We start from the raw sequence: 25,116 nt of genomic DNA on the forward strand, positions 1-25,116 counted from the left end.
TGAAGTCAATGAGGAGCTCTACACTGACTTAGTGGGTTTGGATAGACACTGAAGTCAGAATTTGGTCCTTACAACAACACATGAGATGCAGAGTTCTTGCAAAGATACAAAGATATAATGTACTTGCCAAAATGTTTTTAAAGTTTACGGCTCTGTGATACATTTGCTTGGAACTTGCCAGACACGTTCTTCATGCAAGCTTCCAAATATAGAGAAGATACTACACATAGGCCCAAATCCACTTTATATCTTGCTGAAATGCAGCTTCACTGAGCACAGTAAGTGCCTACCTGCATCAGCCTGCTAGTTGCTTTGAAGGTACAGAGGAGGCATGGGGGAGTGGTTGAAACAGACCAGTTCAGGTGGTCATCTTGGACAGGTCTCTAAATGTAATGACACAGCACTGCATCATCTTGTGGTGATGGGATGAGTCAGGCCAAAGGTATCTTACCTCCAAAGGAAGGGCCAAGCCAGGAAATGAAGGCTACGTATGGGTGGTTACAATGTATAGCACGAGGAAGACATCCCTTGTTTTTCTCAGGTTCTTTTATTTAAATGGATGTAACCAGGAGGGAAGAATCTCCATTGTTTAAGTAACAAACAAGAAAGGATGAGCAGAGAATGTTCTCCTGGAAGATTTTGAACTGCAATTTCCTGCAGTTTATAAGAGCTCTCTGAAGCAAGATCAAAATGAAGCAAAACAAAATTCTGTAAATTTATCTAGCCATTTAACTGCAATCTGCCAGAGGCAAGTTATGTTTCATTAAAGTACCAATAACTAGGAGCCAAAGCCAACAATGCAAGAATGGGTTTTCTACACTCTCACCCCTACTTTTGGAGTGCTGTGCAATCAAGTACTCATTTTCCATGTAAAATTAGGTCTCCTCTTCTGCTGCTCCTTCAGACATGTCCCTGACATCTACAGCTCATGTTCACGTGCATTTTACTGCAATACTTTGACATCACACTTAATATCCATTTTAAAATGTTTTGTTTCATTATCTCTCTCAAGATCCTGTCTCCCTCTCCTTAAGTGACTCCTCTTCATTCCTTTCCATTTCTCAGACTGCCTTGTTTTCATCACACTCCAGTCTTCCCTTATGATTAATTTCCCTCACATCCAAATGTTCACTCTGTCCCCCTCAAATTTTCCTTCTCTGTTTTTCTCCTCTGTTCTTAGCCTTCAAATCTTTTCCACTCCCTTTTCTGGCACTTTTACTGATCACTGCCTCCCTATGTGTATACTGTGGAGTATCAACTGTAGTGTGGAGCCTAAGGGGCTACAGAGCTACATTGTTGTCCTAGGATCTTCTGTTCCAAGACAGAACGGGGGATTGGGGGGGTGGAGGTGGCATTGACAGAGCATCTCTTCTTCAATCCTTCTTTATTCTGTGAAGGGGAGTCTTATATTCATAGGGTCACCCCTTCTTCAGCGTCAAGCAATAATGCGGCCCCAACTCCAGTTAGGAAGACTAAAGCTCCACCAAACTCTTCCTACCAGGTACCTGCTCTTGCAGCTGCAACTCCTTCAGATTTTCCTGCCTTGGGAGTTCTCATTTCACAGGAGAAGAGGAAACGTGGGGAGATGTGTTTACTGCACAGCAGCAAGAAAAAAAAAAGGGTGGTATCCCTCTCACTTCTTTTAGCAGGGCTGGGGTCTCTGTGCTCTGTTACACTTATCCTTTATTGTTCGCTTATGCCTGGGTCCCTTTTTACAGATTATTCTAGCTTTCAAGACAGAGATGCATGACAGAAGCCCTCTTTCCTCAGAATGGCAAAGGAGTCCTGTGTGAGCAATAATCAGAGCAAAATGGAGACTCCCTTTGTCAAGGGACCTCACACCCTTGTCCGTGTTCAAAAGGTACTATAATACCACAGTGGCCATTCTTCTGACCCAGCTCTTTCTAGCTCAGTCATCTCTGTTCCTTAATCAGCCAAAAAGATGACTTCCAACAACTCAAGGCTCTTTATGGCTCCTGAACATCTGCCCAAAATTGAGGCTGAAGCGCTTTCCTCCACAATACTCCTAGCTCCCCATTAGTTGGTGGGTTGGAACCCAGCCCAACTCTGTATCCCACAGAGGGATAAATCCTAGGCCCTACAAATTATCTGAGTAATACACTGCACCTTTGTATTCAGTTGCTGTGACATTCTGTTGCTTGAAAAATATATTTGCCACTAACAGCAAACAATTTGTGTCAGTCAATGATCTAAACTTCTTTGTGCAGCGATGTACAGCTGTGTATATATATTCACCTGAGTCACTTTCTAATAGGGTAAGGATTGGTTTCCAGACTCTGTCCCCAGCAGTTGCTGCATTCCATCCAAGAGATAGCTGTACTTCAGTAGGTGAGGCAAAGTACATAGTTACATGTAATTTTTTTTTTTTAATGAGACTCTTGCTTAATCAACTGATACGCATTATTAGCCAGAGGTAATCTATACAATGTCTGATGTGTGCTAGACTTTGCAAGAGTTGTTGTGGTATTTGGAACAAAAGTGGACTACAGTACAAAAGAAAACAGTTAGGGAGAAATATATCCCATGTACCCTGGATATGCAAAGGCTGCCAAATAATTTATTTCTTTTTGCAGAGAAGGAAACTGTTAGATCCACATATTCAAAGTTTATAGTTTCACAGCACACAGTGTTTTTGACACAGTGAAAGATAAATTTCAGATTGCAAGACTGTAATTTCTGGAAAATATCATATAAATTGCAATAACTATAAAAATAAGTGGTTTTATGTGTCATTCGTTACAAAACCAGCCAAGTGAAGTCAAATGCCTCAGGTGAGCTTTTTAAGACAGATTTTCTGAGTTCAGATTCCCAAATCCAGTTTCTCTGACCAGTATTTTCTATGGCATGAAAAAAGTATTCAACAAACTCACTAACTCAATTGGAATTCTCATTTAAAAGAAAAATGAACCCATCCCCCCTAGTTCTGTTATCAATTACAGTAGGGTTAATCTGGGGTATTTCCACTGAAATCAATATAATTACTTCAAATTTACAATGATGTAACATGGCCTAACTTTTTATTGTCTTATTCGAACTGTACTCCCTAACTGAAAACAAGACAAGATGCTGTCTGAATTGTAAGTGTGGCATTTGGAACACTGGCTGCGGCTTATGTTTAAATCAGACTCAAAATTGGGTGATACATTCCACAGCATCTTCATCCCACATCTCAAAAGGAGGCCCTTAACATTTTTGAGGTAACTTAGTCTGAGGTACAGAATCTACTGTTCAGCTCTTAGGGGCTTATCCAATGTCACTGAAGTCTTGGACTGGGTCCTAAGACACAAAGGGTAAAATTCTGCTCCCGGTTTCTTCAAGTACTTCATTGTAATCTGATGTCCCCCTTGGGCTCTACCCTGGTGCTGTGTGCTTATTTCAGCTTGACTATTTCTTCCTCTAATGTTTCATGTGGTGCATTCCTCTCTTCCACTAGCCTATCAGGTACCCATATATATAGCAGCCCCAGATAGCAGTCACAGAAAAACCAGCGTTTCAACTGCATGTTTCACGATGCTTTATGATGTGTTACCAAAACATGGCGCCGGTTCCACAGGAAGTCATTTTAACATGTTATTGTTTGACAGTCTGTACCTAATAAAGCTACCTTAAAAACAATACCTCTCAGAACAACTATGAGTCTGCTGCACTTTTCACTTGTCCAGCTTTGCTAAGGTGCCTATTTAGTTTTGGAATGCTTAATCATAAAAGTTGTGCCTTTTCAGAAGAGTGTAGAGGCTTTATTCATAAATACAGAAGCACCTTAATAAAAGAAAGATGCGCTGAAGTCTTCCAAGCAGACAAGAGCACTGATGAACAAAGACATTCCCATAACATCCGAGCTTTATCTGATCAACTTCTAATAAAGCTTGCATTTGGCATAAATCTGTAAAAACATAGCAAGGGCCACTAGAGGATGTTAGGACTTGTTTGTTTAATCTTATTCCTCCTCCAAAAGTACTTTATCCTCCTAATATTCTCTAAAATCTCACTGTACATTCAAAACGGCACACACGAATGCTCTCAAGCCAAGGGCTATGAAGGGAGCAGGAAAGATTATTCTCTGGTGTTTGCGGCTGAACTGTTTTATTTCTTTCCAGGGCTGTACTCTCTGGAGTGCTGATGTCCAGCTGCCACCATGAACTAATTAAAGGGAGGGTTCACGGAGGAAAAGGAGCAGAAATTATGGCTCTTCTGACAAGTTTAAATCTCTCTGGGTCCTTCCACCTGTTACAGGCCTGGAAAGATAGCAGCATTTGTGTAATATGGAAGAATCTGGTTCCTACTCCCGAGAGCCTTCCTTTGACAATAAGTATGACATAGTTAGCATCTCTACAACACTTCATATCTGCACAAGGCTTTTTCAGGCACTCCCCAACTGATTCTCAGAATGCCACTGTCCAGAAGGGAAGTGTTGTTATACACTTTTGACAGAAAAGGAAACAAAGACACACAGGGTTTGATTCTGATCTCAGGTTACACTACTCAGGCATCGATTTCAGTGGAAGCATGCCAAACGTACACTGGTGTAAAAGACACCAGAATCTGGTACTAAGGACAACAAGGTTCTATCTACGCTAGAGAGTTTTTTAGACAAAATGCGTTTTGTTGACAGAAACTGTTAACAAAAAAGCTGTGTAGACGCTCCGGGGGCCCCTCTGGTGACAGAGAGAATCAAAAGATCGATCCGCTATTATGCATAGACATGATCTGTTGACAGATGTTTTGTCAGAACATTTCTGCCAATAGCAACTCTTATAGACGGATGCTTCTAGTGTAGACGTAGCCCAGGTGACTTGTCCATGGTCACACCGCAAGTCAACGGTGGAGCCAGGACTAGAACTAAGCCCCTGTTATCTAGAGTGGCCCCACTATGTCAGAATGGGGGGGATATCATTGGCAGAATGGATTCAATTAGGGCCAGATTGAGGCATGCCTAGGAGCAGCTTGTGGAGTCATGTAATTACCTTAGAAATAATCTTTCATTTTAAGTTTTTAACCATCAGGGCTATAAAGGAAATCTTGAATATACACAACTGATGTAACCAATTCAGTCATGTCTGCCTGAGCCCATAGGGAGAAGAAACAATAGCCCTGAGAAGCGTAAATTCCATGTGCATCTCAATGGAGTGTTAAATCTGTGATCTATTATGTGACATGAGGAAAAGAGTGCAGGAAGCCTGGGCCAACCCCTCAAACAGCTACATGTTGGTTACTGGAATAAATATAAAGAGGCTCCCTTGCGGCCAACCAGGCTTCTATGGGAATGGGAAAAGGGATCCTTCTGCTGCCCCTATGGAAAGGGAGACCCTTGTTACTGCTCCTTGCATGAGAATGGGGCTCCACGCTACTACTCTATCTCTCTGGGAAAGAAGATATTGGCACTATCACTCTGAACAGGGTGCTGTAGACCTGAGGAGCTGTGTTCTGATGCTTCTAGCTAGAGCCCTGGAGTTAGTGTCCTTATTGGGCCTTAGCAAAAACCAGTGCACTCATTTTCTGATGAGGCCCCAAAGGAAGGGGTGAGTAGCGCTAACAGAAGATCTTAGGAAAGCAAAGATGCTGTCTTCTATCTTTTTCAGCTTCAAGGGGTGGATCTGTCAGGTGAAGGATCTGGGTACATGGAGAACCAGTGGAAGAATGAAAGGAAAGCTTATCACTGTGATAAATGTCACATGCCAATTTCCTAGTCTCTTCCCCACTTTTGTATTTTTGACTGTAACTGTTTCCAGCATAAGACTAGGACACTAACTCCAAATACCAGGACCCAGGCCTGCTGTGCATCCTCCATTCACTTATAGACTACCAAATTAGGAACAACAACGAAGTGGCCTCAGTTGCTCACTCCAGTGCATACGCTGCTCCAATCATAGCCTCTTTCTGAGGTGATATCTGCCACAGGACAAAGTTAACCAGAGCTCTTAGGTTTCCGTGGCACCATCCAATCACTTAAATCATCCTTGCATATACAATATTGAGAAACACCTCCTTCACCTTGAAGTGGCTCCTGCCTCTCCCAGCTCCCCTGAATTCTGCTCTTTTTCCTGCCTCTATCAAACCAGAGAACTTAAGGACCTCCCATATGCAGGTTCTCCTTTCCACCCCCAGAAGCTTCTAGGTCTAGTTTCAGTTTTACCCTTGCCCTATTGTTCTATTCAGGCCTTCCTCCATTCCCAAGATATCGACTCGTTTTACCCCCTCTCTGCACCCCTTGAATTTCCTTTTCTCTCCAACTCTCCATGCTGGCCAACAATTCACCTTTGAACCAACTGAGGCATTTCAAAGCACTAGTCTTCTGAAGACCCCACCAAATGTCCTTTCTTCTGCTGCCTCCTTTTGGGCCTGAAGGCCTTGGGGTGGACAGAATTTAGTAGTACTTAGAGATGGTGGTAAAATAAGAATACCTCATAGCACAGATTCCTCACCACAGAGCTAGCTGAATGATCAGGGCAAACCCATTTATTGATAGCTGTTTATAAGGATGCAAGATTGGCAATTAGATCTCAGTGAAAAGGAAATTAAGAAACATGAAAGGAGGGTACTGGTCATAAGAGCATCCAAGAGCCTTTACGAAGTGAATCAGTGTCATACTTCAGTACCTTGGGGATAGGTGGCCCCCAAAACACTATCATTCCAAAAGGAGCATTGCTGGGGAAATGTTGCAAACAAATTCAATTTTGCACATTAGAGAACCTATGCCTGTAGTACATTGTCAGGCTTGGTGTCTTTCATAAGAGCAACATAAGCACCACTTATGCTTTTTATACAAAATACACACAGGTAAACTGGCTTTAGCCTTCTGCTTCTGAAAGTCTGACTTGATTTCACTCTAGTCTAGATTGATTACTGGTATAAAACATTCCTTCATTGTCATAGAATCATGGGATAAGTAGAGACCTCGGGAGATCAAGAAGTTCAACCCCTGTTCAAAGTAGGGCCAATCCCAACTAAATCGCTGCAGTCAGAGCTTTGCGAAGCTGGGACTTAAAAACCTCTAGGGATGGAGATTCCACCACCTCTCAAGGTAACCTATACCAGTGCTTCACCCCCGCTGGTAAAATAGTTTTTCCTAATATCCAACCTAGACCTCTCCCACTGCATCTTGAGGTCATTGCTCCTTATTCTGTCATCTGTCACCCCTGAGAACAGCCTCTCTCCATCCTTTTTGTAAATTCCCTTCAGGTAGCTGAAAGCTGCTATCTTATCCCCGCCCCTGCCCCCACCCTTCTCTTTTGTAGACTAAATGAGCCTAAATCTCTTTACTCCCTGTTCAGTACAAAGAACAGGCAGTCCTCTACAACAATGCTCTATATAGGGCCAAAGTACCTGTCTTTCCCAGGTGTCTATACTTTGTGTAGGGAATAAGCTTGCTGCAACCCACATCCCAGTTATGACCTCCAGCTGGCTCTCATTACTGGCTAGGTACTGAGTTAAGAAAAGGCACTTTTCTTAACCCTCCACATCCCTTACTACCCAAATGAGGAAATTCATTGCGTTTAGCACAGGCAACCCAAAATACACATCCTTCTGGCTGCTTAACAGCTACCACAGAAGCATTGTGACAGTAACTCCTGCTGATGGGGGCCAGGTCCCTAAATATCACTGAGGAGCTGGGCCCTTACAAGAAGTCTCAGTAGGGAGACCAAGTCAGTACACAGCCTGAATGTGCTCAGGAAGGGTGAGGCACACAGGGGTGATAGCATGGTGCAGCCTGCTATGTCACTCCCCTCTGGTCTGCCTATTTTGTTTACAAAGAGAGGGCTTAAGTCACCTTCAACGAGATGCTATTTTTTTTCTTTTAATGAATGTTCCAGAAACTTCAAAATCATATCATATACTTGATTTTATCTCCCACCGCACCAAGGGTTCCATCCTGCAACCAGCTGCTGATCTGTAGAGAAGTCATAGTCTCTTGTGAATGGTGGAGCAGCTATACCTAGAGCACTCAGTAATTTGTATGCAACTACTCTGCACATTTGCACTCCTACAGCTGGTTTCCAAGAGCATTCAGAAACCATTTGTTTTGCAAGCTGGGTGTTGGCACAGCAGAACCTAAAGACAATTCCACATATCTCTAGGCCAAATGATGACTATAGTGTATGGCAGCTGTGCAGAGAAGTTGGCAGCAGAGCTCCAATTTCAAGAAATCAGCACTAACCCTTCACACAAATTGTAATACCACTGTGCTGTATCTTACCCACGAGCAGTCTCACTGAAATCAATGGTACTGCCCAGAGCCAGCCCTGTGGACTTTACTGGGGTTTAACAAGCATAACCCACACCACAAAGCCTAACAGATGCACTGCTACACTAGCATGCTGTGGTTCCTGTAATACCTGTATGATAAAACACATGCTCCTTCAATGAGAACTCCTGGGAGCTGTGCACATAAGTCACCCTGTTATTAGCAGAAGTGACTGCTGATGTTTCAAGGTAACCAACAGAAAATCATTTTATTATAACATAAATAAGCCTCATGAGGACCTAGGTTAGAGAGGCAGAACAATGTAACTCTTCGCTTCTCTGTTTCTGAATCCGGAAGGAAGTGCATCTTCTGTTCTCTCTTTCTTTCCCTTTCATTTATGTGGCCACCATACAGAAACCACCTTAGAGCACAACGAATGAAGCCTCAAATGGTAATCTTGCTTTGAAATGTTATAATGATCATTTTGAGTAAGGAAGAGTAAACAGGCTGTGCTCCAGTTCAGCTGGGGGTTAACGTGTGTAACCCAGACCGCAATGCCTAACAGAGGCACTGCAATGCCTAACAGAGGCCTGAGAACAACAGTCCCATTTCTCATATGGCACATGTAAACTAGTGTTTAGATCAAGAGATTGGAGAGGCAGGATCCCAGATTCTGTTTCTTGCTCGTCACCAACTCAGTGTGTTATTTGGGGCAGGGCAGGTCGGGTAAAGTTTCGTAAGAACCCCCCCAATGTCACATGCCCAATGATAGACATCTGAGGTCTGATTTTCTGCTGAGTACATTACAGCTCCCACTCACTTCAACTGAAGTTGTTGGCCACCCAAAATTAGAGAATGCTTTTGAAAAGTGGGTCTTAAGCTCTTTTTGCCCATATCTACACTGCGGCTTTACTGCGCTGCAACTTTCCAGCTTAGGGGTGTGATATTCTCCCTCTGCCCGAAGCACAGAAAGTTACAGTGCTGTAAAGTGTGAATGGGCTCCCAGCAATGGGAGCGATGCACCTCATTTAGGTAGTGTACATAGAGCAGTGGGAGATCTTTCCCAGCACTGATGATGTGGCCACATGTTTACTTCAAAGCCCTTCAATATTTCAAGTGTAAACTTAGTCTTTGCCTCATTTTGTTCCATCTGTTTAACTGGAGACAATAAAATTTGTTTACTTCAGAAAGGTACTGTAAGACCTAATAAGTGAATTAATAGTTGTAAAGCACTTTAAGATCTTGCAATGAAGGAGATGAAGAGGTGCAAAGTACAGTCTGAACCTCTCTAGTCTGGCACTCTTTCATCTGGCAACATCTGTAATCCGACACAATTTTACTTAGCCGGACAATCACTTACCACATGTATGGCCAAGTTCACCGTGGTCCCATAAAGTTTATTTACAGCCACCAGTCCCGGCTCTCAGTGTTCTGTGCTGTTATTTACCTATACTTCACTGTTAAATGTCTTAGAGCCCAGTAAGCAGTGGAAGAGTTGGTAATGTGCCACACAATATTGACCTCCCGTGGTCCAGCAAATTCTCTCATCCAGCACCAGACCAGAGGGTGCCAGATGAGAGAGGTTCATCCTGTATTATTATTCATTTACTAGCTTGAAGTGTGAAGACACTTGAAAGTACTTTTTCAGCTTAAACAATATTTTGAGCACATGAAGCTTGATTCTCTCTTTGCTTACGTAAGTGTAAATTAGGAGTGATTCCACAGAAGTCAATGGAGTCATTTGAGGATAAATCAAAGTGAGACAGCAGAGAATCAGATGTGTGGAATGTTATCATAAGGATTTAGCACAAAAATCCATAGTAACAGTGAGAGCTTTACCTGATACAGTTCTATTCGTTGTTCAGATACCCGTGCCTTTGAATTCTGCAAACGAAAAATTCTAAACTCTGCCTTCACCAAGTTGGATGCATTTTTCTCCATCGCTGAGACGTCAAATCTCACGATTCTGTAGTAGAGGCTGTAATAGTTTGGTGGGATGGCATCTGCAAGAAGTTAGTGTAATCTTTTAAAATGATAAAGTACATTGTTCTTTCAAAGACTGCAGCACGAGATAGCCTCGAGAAATAGTAAGGAAAATTTGTGCACGATTCAGTTTCCAAAGGCCAATTTAATACAGTTAACTATTTAACCAGAAAAATAAACATACACGTTAGACTAGAGGACTAGCAGATTAACAGATTAACAAACCATTTCAAACTCTATTTCAGGGCATTCATTTAACCCTGTTCTTTGAAAGTAACAGTGGAAAATACTGGATGCTTTTAAATTGGAGTAAGTCCATAACAGTTGATATCTGGCAAATGACTTCAGACTTGCATAGGCTTAATTATATTTTCCAAGAAAACAGAATTTAATGGCAAGCACTTTGGCCCCTATAGGTTTCATTATTTCAAAACCCAGAGTAAAAATATCCAGCCCTGTACAATATGTTTTCTGTTTTAAAATATTCTGATTGTATTTAACTGCAAAAAATAATTAGAAGGGAAAGGGAATAGGTAAGCATGCGCAAAAAGAGAACTAGATATAGTAAGAACATAAGAACAGCCACACTGGGTCAGACCAAAGGTCCATCTAGCCCAGTATTCTGTTTCAGAGCCTGATGCCCCAGAGGGAGTGAACAGAACAGGTAATCACCAAAGTGTTCCCTCTCCTGACATCCTTTTCCAACCTCTGACAAACAAAGGCCAGGGACACCATTCCTACCTATCCTGGTCCAGCAAATTCTCTCATCCAGCACCAGTCCAGTCCAGAGGGTGCCAGATGAGAGAGGTTCATCCTGTATTATTATTCATTTACTAGCTTGAAGTGTGAAGACACTTGAAAGTACTTTTTCAGCTTAAACAATATTTTGAGCACATGAAGCTTGATTCTGTCTTTGCTAATATCCCTTGGTAGACCCAACTTCCTCGAAATTATCTAGTTCTTTTTTGAACTCTGTTAAAAGTTTTGTGCTTGGTCCACACTAGAACTTACAGTTGACTGCAGATACGCAGTTCTAGCTACGGCAAGGTCCGTAAGACCTCCAAGACCTTGACTATAAGGTCTGTACTCATTGAGGGAGGTTGACAGGAGTGTTTCTCCTGTTGACCTCCCTTACACCTCACTATCGTTAGGAGTACACAAGGTTGACAGCCAACCCATGAGAGACCACTTGCACATGCCTTTACCAGATGTTCAAAATCGAACTCCAGAAGATCAACCCTGAACAAGTCAATCTCCCAGTAAGTACAGACAAGTCCTTGGTCTGCACAGCTTCCTCTGACAAGTTCTACAGGCCTAGTATGTGCTGTGTAAAAAAAAATCTTCCTTTTGTTAGTTTTAAACCTGTTACCCATTAATTTTATTTGGTGACCCATAGTTCTTTAGTTATGAGAACAAATAAATAACTTTTCCTTATTCACTTTTTCCACTCCAATCATGATTTTATATACGTCTATCGTATCCTCCCTTCTTCTCCTTTTTTCTAAGCCGAAAAGACCCAGTCTTTTTAATCTTTCTTTATATGGAACCCATTGCAAACCCCTAATAATTTTTACTGCCCTTTTCTGAACATTTCTCCAATGCTAGAGACCAGCTATCAAGGATGCTTGATCCCGTATATTAAAGCAAACACCTGCAGCATGCTGGAGAGGGCTGGGAAAAGAACAGGCACTGTTTCCATATTTAGAAAAGCTGGACAAAAATCTTACAAGATAGCATTACAAAAATCATCAGTTTTACAGAAGGTGTATCTTCTTCTCCTAAAACTTATCTGCGGTTAACATGGCAAACACTCAACTCCATGTAACATATTGGGTTCAGCAATCATCGTAAACTGTTCTTCCTAATTTCATCCATGAGAACAAACAGAAAACCATGTGCTGCAGTGCTGAACAGTTGCTCTTCTTGTATAACAATCTCCAAACCCTGCCGTTTGGCAAATGGTCTTCCATTTGCAGAATGCTTAAAGTAAGCCAAAGGCAGAGATGAGCCTAAGTGACTTTACGGGCTTGATACAACTCCCATGAAAGCTCAGGGAAAGCCTGACTTTTCTTTTACATTTTTCATATTGAAAACTCTCTAGAAGACAACACACATGAAAACCATGTAATGAGGGAACACAGAACAAAAAACAGACAACATGGGTCATATCTTCCATCCATATAATTCCATGGGCTTCATCAAGATTATGCCACTAGAAAAGGTGGGCTGCCATCATGGATGGAGGTATAAGAGGCAGAGGAATGCAATGCCTTCCCAAATGGCCTAGCTGACCCTGCCCCCAGCCTCCTTCCCGCTTCCCCATTCAGAGCAGCTCCCCCAGTCTCCTGAGATTGCCTGGGCTTCTGCTCTGCAAAGGCTAGGACCATGTACTGCTAGTCTTCTCTGTACTTGGGGGCTGGGTTGGCTGGAGCAGGGGAAACTGGAGCCACACGTTGCCCATGCTCTGCGGTGGGGCAGGACTCTCAGTGCTCTGGCAGTGGGGAGGGAAGGCTGCAGGACACGAGCTGCCCATGCTCAGTGGAGGGTGGGGCTCCCCCTACACTGGAGCATGGCTCATCAAAGGGACATGACTGAGGCACCCATAGCCACCATCTTTAAAACACAACATTCTTCCCATGCTTCACACAACTCAATACCTGTCACGCAGTGGAAACAGTTGGCACCCAACACGTTATAGGATTGGGCCGCTGGACAATTAAATCCCAAGTGTGACTCTTGAGCTTTCTCAAATGTCCTGAAGAAGAGACTTGGTCAAAACCTTTCCTTGTAGTACAATGACTTTAGGGTATTAGTCCATTCTTCTACTGATGGAACAGAGTTCTTTCTTCCATGACAAATTATGCAGTGCCTAGCTATGGAAAAGCCAACTCCAGTAAGTTTAAGTATTTCTAAGCTACTAGTAGTAGAGGGTGACTGAACAGAACATGCTGCATTTCTACAATGTCTTTAAGGTATTTTTCATTGCTAGCAAAACATTTTTACAACCCAGCAGTCATACACAATTTGCTAAAAAGCACCAGCCTCACTTTTACATTCAGTCATTGTTCATTGCATCTATTTTATGCTTTCTGTCTGGATCTGAATTAAGTAAATAACAAACACAAGGCACATATTAGTGTAGGAAAGAGAAGTGCACCTTTAGCAGAATGTGAAATCAACTTCTATTGTCCTTATGCCTTCACAAGGGCATCTTCTCAAGACACACAACTCAAAATCTCATTAAAAACTGGAAAATGGATAAGCCTGAGAAGTAATTCTTAACCAGAAGAAAATTTCAAATGAGAAAGAACTAACTTAGAACATAGTTTGGCTTCACTATATGCAGTAGCTAACCAATTCTCATTATATGTACCAAAGCTCAGTGAAAAGAAGACTTCTACAATAAGCTCCACTCAACGAGGTCAAATGCCTTCTTCACACCTACTACATTTAGTATATTGATTTTCAAGTCTTTCTTATCAGTGCCATCAATTAAAAAAAAACTTTTCAAATGGGCAGATATCCCACATCCTAAAAGAAACCCTACTGATCACTCTGGTGGATAATGTCCTTGACACCCCATTGGCTAAAATTTTTGCAATAATCTTAAAATCAGAAGTCAGAAGAGAATTTGGTCTATAAACCCACACTAACAGAAAGTTCTTGAGTAATTCAGCGGTCATGGTCTCTGTCAAAGTACTAGGGAATTGCTGTAACAAGAGCTTCCCTCTACATATGAACCAAAATTTAGTCTCAGTATTTTTGAGAAATTCTATGAGAACAGGGGGCTAAATCCTATTAGGTGGTCTACACTAGGAACTAACTTCAAAGTTAACTTCGAAGTTAGGCACTACTTTGAAGTAGCCAGCAGAGAGTCCACACACATTTCTCCTTATTTCAAAGTTAACTTCGAAGCAGGGAGCCCAGCTTCAAAGTCCTTACTCCATTCCTGGGAATCGAGTAGTGCCCTACTTCAAAGTTTAACTTCAAAGCAGTGCGTGTGTAGACACTCTACTTTGAAGTTATTTTTGTAGTGTAGACACAGCCATTGAGAGCAGAAGCAGCCGTCTTGATTCCTTTTTCTGTTATAGGGAACTCCAAGACTGCTACCTGTCCTTTGTTCAACTCTTGTCCACTAGGAAAAGAAAAAATTCAGTAGGACCCTCAGATTTCACATTATGGGAGGAATATAATTTTGGCTAATAATGCATAAAAGTATGATTGATGTCTTTAGGATTAATTGTAAATTGTTCTTCCTTGTCTATTATTTAAGTTACCAGTCTACACTTTTATTCCGTATATATAAACCAAGTTAGGAAAGGGCTACTCCAAAAGTACACACATGGCACATTCTGTGTCAGAATTAAATTATGTTCTGATGTATTTCTGCATATTTCTACTTCTATTTCTTCCGAATAAGATCTAGGAAGGGCTTTCTATATAGGATGCTCAAGGTTGTTTGTAGAACTTATAATTCCCTGTCTCCTTTCTGTTTTTGTTTTGTTTTAGATACAGCATATTATTAATCCATTAATGCACTTTTGAAGGATCTGCCAGTCATTTCCTTGACACACCTCGCCAATATATTTTTTCTGAACAAACAAAATCAATAGTTTCTCTATTTATTTTAGCATTTTTTCATTGTCAAATAAAGTAGAATTCAATCTTCATTACATGAAAGGTGTAGGGATGTCAAAGGTTTGAAAATAACTGAGGATGGACTAATTAAATTAAAAAATTTTACAAACATTTGCAGTCTTGGAGCTTCAGAAATCTATCCAGCCTATTATACCAACATTAAAATTTGTGTATTGTAGACATCTTTCAGAGAGAAGAAAGATTCCCACTGACTTTAAAGAGTTGCATTTGGCCCCAAGTGACTCAAAGATTCTGCAATTTGTACCTTCTTCTGACCTCTTCTTAGCATACAAATTACATCAAATTAGGCACAGTTGGACTCCCTTCAACTCCCCCTGGACTATGGCCCAGTAATTTCACTGCATTTACACCAAGGACAAGTGTGTCCCATTTAGTTTCCAAGCATAGTCTCATTGTTAGAGAGCAGAAGCCCAAAACATTCTTTGAAAGAGCATCACAAATAAGTGGAACTAATTCAATATGTTTCCTGTTGTTAGGAAATGTAAACAACTTTTCTTTTCCCATTGGTAGGAATCATAAGGGCTGACTTCACACATCCACCCACACTGGAAAGGCTGAGAGCTTCAATCTAATCCTTCCATCAAGCGCTGGTAATAAATGCTCCAAAGATTTATTTTTATTCCCTTGTGTGTTTATTAAACTTTGGAGGGTTTTCTTTGGTTTTTATTCCTCCCCCCCCACCGCTCTTCTTTCTGGTGCTCTGCCCATTCTTTATTATGACAGTTACAAAACATGAGGTTCCTTCCCACCCCCCCCGGCCTCTCCCTTTTATTCTTCATAACTGAATTATATGAATGGCCATGTAGTAGGCTTTGAAGAAGCATATGCAAATATTTATACAAGTAGCTTGATTGTTATTAAATGCAGTTGTTATACTTTCTGTGCTCTGGCAGAAGTCCCTCTATTAGAGCCATTTAAGCTTTTTAAGTTGCAACTCACTGATAGCAATAAACTACTTTTTGGAAAAAAAATAGGCGACAGTCACTTATGCATAACATGACATTGTTTCTTCCCACCTCCTGTTTAGATTTCATTCCTGGCCCTACATATGGATTCTTGTCCAGAACAGACCCCCTTTAACAACAAAGGCACGTGACAACTGAAACTGTACGTACTGGAAAGTGAAGGAAAAGACAACTTGTATGCCATTACTGAAGCTATGTCTACACTAGGGAAAAAGTTGATTGCAAATATGCAATTCTAGCTACGGCAATTGCGTAGCTAGAATGGACGTATCTGCAATTGACTTACTTGGTCATCCTCACTAAAGAAGGTCGATGGGAGAGTTTCTCCCATCAACCTCCCTTACTCCTCACGTCTGTTGAGGAGTACGGGGTCAATGCTGACTCCTGATAGGTTGACTTTGACCATCCCTACCAAACACACAAAATTGAACGCCAGAAGACTGACCGAGAGCCGGCTGATATTCCTGGATAGTGTAGACACAGACTGAGTGATTTAGCAGCAGGATCCTATCCTTGCTCTTAGGTGCCCTCTTTCAGTGAAAACTTCTCCAAGGAATGCAACAGTTGTTTAACACGTCTGGATTTCAAAAACTCAAGGCTAATCATTCTGCTCATCCTTTGTGACTCCAATGTGACTGCAGATTTCTGCAGGAAGCAAAGTGCAGTCAGATGCCTATAGGCTACATTCACCTTTTCAGTGGTCCAACATTCAAATATTCAGAGGCAGTTCAGATACACATAGTCACCCCTATAATAAGCTGTTCTCTCTGTGATAAAGGCTTCTGAAGACATCTATCTGCTGTATCAGTGCCTCGAACCTCCATGGATCATACTGTGGCTGTAATGAGGAGCTGCTGCTGAGATCTAGTCAGTTATCATTCCCAATATCCTGCAGTGATGCCACAACGTCAAAAAGTATTCCACTAGCCCTGCAGTAGTTCCCTGTCTGGATCCACTTTAACACCCCAGTTTTTAACCTCAATAGTTGTCAATGGGTTGTTACCTGACTCCACTTCTCTACCCACAGTCCCCTGCTAACACTACCATCCTTCAGGGACATCATGTCTATGGAGCTAAGGGAGACATTCTCATGGGTGTACAGCAGGGCTTTTTCAGGGGAGGGCTCCTGGCAATGGAATTCCCTTTCACCACAGATCAGGATATGTTTGTGTCTTGCCTCTTTCAGAGCATAATGCACAGCACAACAGTTTGTAGGTGGTGTATGTAAAGGCATCTAGGTGTCGCTGAAATCCATCACTTATTTGAGAACCCAAGTCTCATTTTCTAAAGGAATTTAGGTACTCAGGCGCCTAAATTCCATTGATTATCAATGGGATTTGGGGTCCTAAGTGCCTAAATCCTTTACAAAATGAGACTAAGGTTCTTGTGTCAGTTAGAAGTTGCAACACTGACTACAGCAATGCCCAAATATCTTAAAAATATGTTCTGGAAAGCCAAAGCAAATTATCTATTCCACAGAATTATCCTTAGTAATAAATCCTAATCAGAGGGGGCAGCAGGGAAGGAAGGGAAGTGGAATACATGGCTCACAGTCTCATACCCTTGGGACTTTGAATTTGTGTGTTTGGTGTCATACATATCACAGCAATGGCTGTAATACATTTAGACAGCTAGAGATTCAGAGAAAGAAAGGAAGAGAAGTTTCCTTAGCAGAAAGGCAATAAGAAAGAGAAAAGGTTTGGGATCTAACTGCTGAATATGCTGCTGAAACTGGGAGAACTGTGTTGATGACAACTAAAATCAAATCAACCACTATTCCACTGATACTAGAGATTAGAGCAGTCAACCCAGCAGAATGGAAAAGAGACAATATGCTACCACTGGAGCATCAAGTCCAAATCCTTGCTATGAAAAAACCCAAGCCCCAAAACCCTAACCTTAGACGGGACTTCTGTTCCAGTAACCCCCAAATTTGGCTTTTTCTCCCAATCAGTTATATTTACACAAACCAGTCCTGATGAGATCTGTTTACTTAATTAACTTCTTTCCACAGTGGCTAATCAACTTCAAAGGAAAAAGTCATTATGGTCAATGCATACCCAGTAGGGAATCTGTGTACTTTTCTCTTTACCTTTTCATGAACTGCCTGTTGGGGACTCAGTGTACATCACAGTCCCTATTCTGCAGGTAATAAATAGATTTTCACCATAGGCAAGAGGATTACAGCAGGAGGACGTGTGTTCTACCCGTGCTGTGCCTGTACAGTTCCATACTGCCACGCAGTGCACAGCCAACTACAGCATACCATTCTAGGAGGTCATGGATTTACAAGATGACAATTATCCAATTTGTGCTGAATGTTCCACTGTTGAACTGCTGTTCCTCTGTAAAAATCTACAAGGCAATATGGAAAGGGGAAAAAAAAAAAAGTGGGAGCTGCTTGGAAACTTGATCACGCTTAGAAAAAGATGTAATTTTCTAACAGGGTGAGTAACTCTTGATAGGGGGAAGGCACAATTTAAAAGTTTGATTGTCCTCTTGAAAAGCACTGCCACCCCCAGAAGGCCTCCCCTTTATCCTCAGTGTCCCCTCTCAGAAAGCAGCAGCCCCACCCTACAGTGCTTATTTGTTGCTCCTGCCTATTCCCACAGGCTGCAGCTTGGAGGGTAGATTGCCTGGCCTCCAGAGTCACTTGACTGGCTCATCTCCACCAGCTGCCATGCAGAACAGGGCCCAGCAGCACCACATGACTGAGGGAGGTCAGCTCTGAATCAACAGGAAATTTAAGCGCGGGAGTGGGACAGCCCGGGCCACACCCCGAGCCACAGAAGGCTGGGTGGTTTCCTTCCAGCTGTGGTTTCTTAGCCTGCCCCATCACCCAGAGGGGGCTCCTGTCCATTAGCCACTCCAGTGGCCATGGTTAAATCACCCACAAGTCCCTGTGTGAAACCTGAACAAATACTGCGACAGGTGACCCTGCAGAAACCTGGGGGGGTGTCACTTGACCCCCCAGTGTTTCCCCCCTCCTCACATGTTGCACCTGACTGTGCATGGTCTGTCTCCCCCCTATTCCCATGAAGCTACTGGTATTTGCAGTCTCAATTTAAAACATAATTCAATCTGGGAAACAAAGAAGGCAGTAAATGGCTATACCCCGCCCCCCCAACTAGTCAGCACCCTCGCATGCTGCTCTGCAGGCCTGTCAAGCTCTTTACCCACCCCTGAGCTAGCAGAGTATGACTCCACAGCTTAATGCTGCTATTCTGTGCAATGAAACCCCCATACCAGCAACACAGGCTGCATACCGTCCATACCATTCAATTCTGGCACCTCTGGCTCCCTCTCTCCCTTACTGTGTGTTACCAAGTGGAGAAGGACTACCATGCAAGATAGCAAGAATGAATGCATGTCTATTTTCTGTGATCCATGGCAGTAAATGCTAGCCGCATTGCCAAACCATAGCCAGTCCCAGCAGCTGAGGAGGAGAGCATGAGAAAAGATAATGGCTCCTTCACTTCCTCAAAATGTGGGGAAGGATGGTGCAACCTCACACTAAAGAGTAAGGTTACAGGGAAACACAGGTGCACTGCTGGTTGATCTGAAAAGACAGTTTGTGTCTGGTGATGGCCAAAGACCTGAGCTACAGCTGACATTATTATCCCTTTATCAGACTCATACAGCCACTGCTTTCTGCTAGACAGTAGTTGCAATGACACAGTGAATTAATTCAGGTTTGGAACCCACACAGGTGCAAAGAAACCCCAGGGCCATTTGCAAACTGTGAAACAAATGCTAACATATTTTGACAGATATGCATTACCTTCTTCTGGTGCTTTCAGCCAACACGAGAAAGACACATGCTTAGGGATAGATTTTCAACATTGTTCAGCTCGCACAGATACCGAAAAAAGGGCCAGATTTTCCAAAGGCCACAGCAACTGGTAGTTGCTATAGTGACATTTGTGGCCTGATTTTCAAAAGCACTCAGCACATGCTATGCTCTGGCATGTATTCTGGTACTAAAATGGGGGGAAAATGCTCCTGAATACCTAGCCCCAACTGTGGGTGGTAAGACATACTGAAAATCTGACCATAAATCTTTACCAATCTCTGTCTCCCTTCTCCAAAAGGCACAAAAAAGAAAAAAAAAAAAAAAGGTTCTTCCAGACCCTGCTGGTTGCCCAGGGCAATGATGTCAAATGTGTGTTAAACAGACAAACTCCAAAAACATGCAAACAATTGTTGGACACTAGCATCTGCATAATCAGAAAGCCACACAGTGAGCTATAAAGTACCACACTGGGCATAGCTTAAATAAAAAGCCAAGAATGTTTTAAAAAAACAAACAAACAAAAAAAAAACTACTTATCCTTTCTTTACCTCTCTCTTTCTCTTGATACTGCCTATCATTTGCATTAACAAACCCAACGTTAATGCATCATTGTATGCTGTACAGTGTCTGGGGCGCCCATTCCTTCTTCCTTTCCTGCAGCTGAATGAACTGTTAAAAAAACAAGTTCAAACACTAAGTGCTGTCAAAGCAGAGACAGCAAGAGCTAAATAGTTTGCAGAAAGAGATACTACGCATGCCTGCTTCATTCCAGCCCACACACGCTGCCACCCACTGCGGGAGAATATTTACCAAAATAGAAAGCGATAGTGAAAGAGTCTGAATGGCTGATGGGTGAGGTGAGAGGAGAAGGTCTGATGGAGAAGGATGACCATATTTAATGTCAACAGCTAACAAAAGCCAATATTTTTCAACAGTTCCTATTCATTTCAAAAGAAGGGCAGCTCTAAAATTATTACCTGACTGTCAGTGTGCTTTTAGTAACCCGTGTGTCCTGCATTGCAGGGCACATGCCAATGATGACATTATGTGGGATTTAAGAGGCTCCCACAAAGAGAAACAGGTCACAGAACAAATTAGAACACACTTATGGAGACAGCGAGACCTTACGTACTATAGTCTCTTTGCCTGTTGAATTCTGCCTAAGCAGAATTTCGGGATAACCCTCTACAAAACAGAACAGGGATGTGAGCGTGACTCAGGGCTAGGAGGACAGTGAGAGCAAAACTGTAAAATACATACACACCATCACAAAGTCTTTCCACACACAAAAATCCCACTGATTGGAAAGTGAGTTGTATCTGTGCATCTACCCTCTACTTAGATTGAAAAGGAAAAGATCATGGAAAGCTAGAAGTAGAGGATTACCATGAGGATTGTGAGGGCCTTTTGTTATCCTTCTTTCATTGTCAGGCACTGCTACTTAGTCAAACACAAGGCATGATCCTGGCCCTTTAAAATTCCTCCTGTCTTGACAGTGCATTCCACTGAGTAAGACTGAGTTCCTGTAAAAATGACACCCCTCCTAACACAAGCAAAGTGGAATTGAAAAGGCCCAGGACTGTACAGAAGAGCAGTTCCACTACATAGAAAAAAAATCTAACAGTGTCGGATAAAACATTTTAGTGTGGTAGAACTAAGCACAAAGTCCTGCATCAAAATCCTGATCCAAATATCTCTGAGCTACAGAAGTGTTCAAAAGTTATACTACGATGGTTGAAACCTCTCGCCAGAGTGAGAAGGGGGTCTGTAGCCTCTCTAAAAAAATATTTCTTTCTCTGTCTTCCAATGCACACTCGGAGCTCCTCTTTCTTAATGGCTGCACTTAACTATTACATTTGCTGTGTGAGTGCTGTAGAACACTGCATCTCTAGCGTTATAAAATGATAAATGAAGTTATGTATTCCTGCCTTGACCGCAGAGAATCCAGCTGGGACAAAGCAATCACTGCTGGTGGCACAGTGACACACCAAAGAAATACTTAGTTTGACCAGCATCAAATGCTTCACTTTCGTAGAAGTTAATATGGAACCCTTCCCAGACTATGAATCTGCCCCTCTAAATTATATTTTGCAGGACGAAGCAGAACAGGCATCACAGGAGTGCAGGAGACTAGTAATTATTTATTCTCTCTCTCTCTCTCTCTGTGGAAGATCAGACACACACCCCTTTGCAAAAATAAAATACAATAAGGCCAGCCAGCAAACCAGCATGTAAACACCTGCAAGATTTTCACATATGTGTTCTGTTTTATTAGATGCATTCTGCCGCTGCCTCTAGGATTGCTTGGAAATGAATTCATTCAAGAGAAATTCCATGGCATACATTCACTCATTTCATTCCTTCCCTCTGCTTTATTTATATCTTTTTGTGCTGCTGTGTTGCTTTTCCTCTCCCAGGCTGAAACACAGGGTTGAGCTCTCATGATAGCACTTGATGCATAAGTGAGATCTATTTTCAGGTCATATATCAGGCTGCAATTGCTTGCGACTACTTAACAGGGGTTACCAGGTTCTCCAAGTACCAGTTGGCTTTCCACCCTGGACCACCTTTAAAACATACACAAATTAAAATGAATAAAAACTATAAAACTGAACTTCATTTACACTAAGGCCCCTTTATATCACCCTGATAAAAGACTACATATGAGAATCACACCCTTTAACTACTGTTTAAAAGTGGTAATTAAGACAAACATATGCTTGAGGCCTAATGATGGCTACACCTCTCCCTGAATATTCTACAATTATGAGGCAAAAGCAAAAGAAATCTGTACTACTCTATAGCTACATGAAGTCTGTACTACTCTATAGCTATGTGAAGTCTTGCTCAGGCTATCCTCTGGTCTCACGCCATTACTACAGTCACATGGTCTCATCATTTTCTGCTCCTGATGAGAACTGGCAGAAACCTGCTGAGAGGAGGCACAATAAATGAATGAGTGATGCTGCTGCAATCTTCAGAAAGTCCTCTAGGCAAGCTCTAAGGCTATCCAAACCCTCTTGGAGTAGGTAAGTGTACATTGCAACAAGAAGCAAGCCTCACAGCCTGGTAAACAGATGCTAGGTAACAGGGCTTGAGAAAGTGTGCTGCAAATAGCAATGTCAATATTCTGGCTCAAGAGTGAACTCAGGATTTCAAGCTCATGCCCAAGCTGGAAAACCCACACTGCTACCTTCAGCATGTTAGCACAAACCATTCCACCAGCACAAGTCTTCCCACCAGGCCTAGCACATTCACTTTAAAGCTCTGTGGTAAAATGCTGGCCATACTGAAGTCAATCCCCTTTACCTCTCCAGGGCCTGGATTTCATCCTGCAAGGTAATGATGGAAGAGTTTTTCAGCACACGATGACTGTCTTCATACTTCTTGCCTCATTTTCTCTCTTGATTGAGGTTGCCAACAAAGGTCCTTCAAGCTTCTGCCAGCTATTTTCCAAACGTCTGAGAAAAAGAGCACCCTTCCAAATTGCCATTAGTATCCTTTGAATGAAATCCCAGGTTATCATGTATCACCACTGAAATCAAATATGTAAATAGATGTGTGCTGTGTTTGGAAAATTCTCAGGTATGCACTGTGCTATTCTGCTTATACTGGAATGTAAGAAAAATACTCCAAGTGCCTTTCATCTCCTTCCATGGAGCAGGGCTCCTTTTTCAGCTAGGATTTATAAGCAAGAATCACAGGCACTACTGCCCATCTCCATTTAAGAAACTGATAGGGAAACACAAGTTGACCCTCTTAACTGGCCCTCTGAATGTGTTGTATTGGGTAAGCTGAGCATGCCGATGCTGAAAACATATCAGATTCATCTCCTGCAATGTTTGCCAGATGGATCACAGACTCCTTCATAACAAAGGCCTTTTCTTCCTTTCTTCCCCCGCCTCTTTTCTTGGTTGCAGACTACTTAAATGACATTTTCAGAAGGGGTCTGTAATAAGAGACATCTCCATTGGCAGAGGGAATATACAGGTACAATGGAAGCCCAGATATACTATTTGTAAACCATACTGCTTTACACACAGACTTCTTGAGGGTGGTAGTTAAAATAAAATAATAATACTAAAAAGCTCCCAAGAATGTTTTTCATGAAAGACAGTGTTTTCCACTCTCCTATCAACAGGAGATTAAGTATTGGGCTGGGTTTGCATGTGTGTTTATTATTTTTAAGTCCATCCTCATTTTGGCACCTGTTTCATATATTTAATTTATCCTGACAGTAGGATTAAACCTGGCTTTGGGATATTATCTCAGTGCCAATTTACTAATGAGCTACATTAAAAAAAAATCATCCAGACATAGTTTTACTGAATCCATCAGACTTCTTGCAAACATTACTTCTGTTACAAATCTATCTAATCTTCTATTCAGCACATGAGACTCTTGGCATAGCTACACCTAGCTGCACCTGCTGTACCTATCAGGCTTTTCATGGCTTTAAGATTTCTCAGGGTATTGGAACCAAGGCGTAAATTCAGAGAGAGACGCATGGGAATTGTGGAATCTTAACAACTTCAAGGAGAACCTGCCGCAGATGGACAGGATGCACCTGCACTTGGAGACAGGCTCTGATGCCAACAGGGCTGCTCAGGCCAGCTCGGAGGCAGCAAGAATGCAGTTGTCAATACACAGAACCAAGTGCAAAAAGATTTGTCACGCTTTCCTGTTAATAAACTAAATGCTATAAATATAAGTCAGAAAAAGAAAGTAACTTTATTTCAGCTACGTCTAAAGCCCTGAAAGGGCAGATTGGGCAGCTGGGGATATTTCTCAATGTCTTCAGTGGACTCCTTAGTATCTGACACATTCAGAGATGGCCTGAATATTTCTAACTGGGTCCATAGGGCCATTTTTCTGTTCTCCTTCCCTACCCTCTACTAAATATAAGTAACTCTTTCCCACTGTGATCACAGCATCATTCTCAGGGCCAGGTGTTTAGAATGGGTCAAAATGGTGATTCTGTGGGTTCATTTTACGTTAAAAGGGACTGGATCATAACGTCATGCTGATTTCCACTGGGGAAGTGGAGGCCAGCTGCTTGTGCGAGGGATGTAAAATTCAGAAATGTTTAATACCCGGGGCATATCCTTCAAATAAGACTGGGGTCTGAAGCTTTAGGCCTCAGTCCCTGTTGCACAAGCTGGAGAGTTTTAACTATTCATATCAAGAATTACTTCAATATTTATCATCACACTCCATCCAGTAAGTAAGTGTGGAGATATGTATTATTGCCTCCATCTTATACATGGATACATAAAAAGAGTGATTAAGTGACTTGATTCAGCCCCAGAAAGAATTCACTTCTGCCACCTGAGAAGGCAGGAAACCTCAGGTCTCAGGTCCATGCTAAGTCCATTTAATACTGTCCCCTTCCATGCTAGGGAGTTCATGTAGCCAGGCCAGCCAGCCAGCTGAGAGGATGCCTGGTATTGCCCTAATTTCAGCAGCTGCATCCCATGAGGAACTACCCCTCAGACACAAATTGGTTTGCAGTC

At 42.1% G+C, this 25,116-nt stretch overlaps 1 protein-coding gene across 1 annotated transcript in view; it reads right to left on the reverse strand.

Moving 5' to 3' along the window:
• TGFB2 (transforming growth factor beta 2) overlaps positions 1-25,116 on the reverse strand; it is a 79,846-nt gene that overhangs the window by 15,517 nt on the left and 39,213 nt on the right. The window contains exon 2 of the mRNA XM_074989945.1: positions 10,043-10,206. Coding sequence (XP_074846046.1) covers positions 10,043-10,206 — 164 coding nt within the window. The remainder of the gene's footprint in view (positions 1-10,042; positions 10,207-25,116) is intronic.

The sequence above is a fragment of the Carettochelys insculpta genome, chromosome 3 (assembly GCF_033958435.1).
Source record: "Carettochelys insculpta isolate YL-2023 chromosome 3, ASM3395843v1, whole genome shotgun sequence".
Lineage (NCBI taxonomy): Eukaryota > Metazoa > Chordata > Testudines > Carettochelyidae > Carettochelys > Carettochelys insculpta.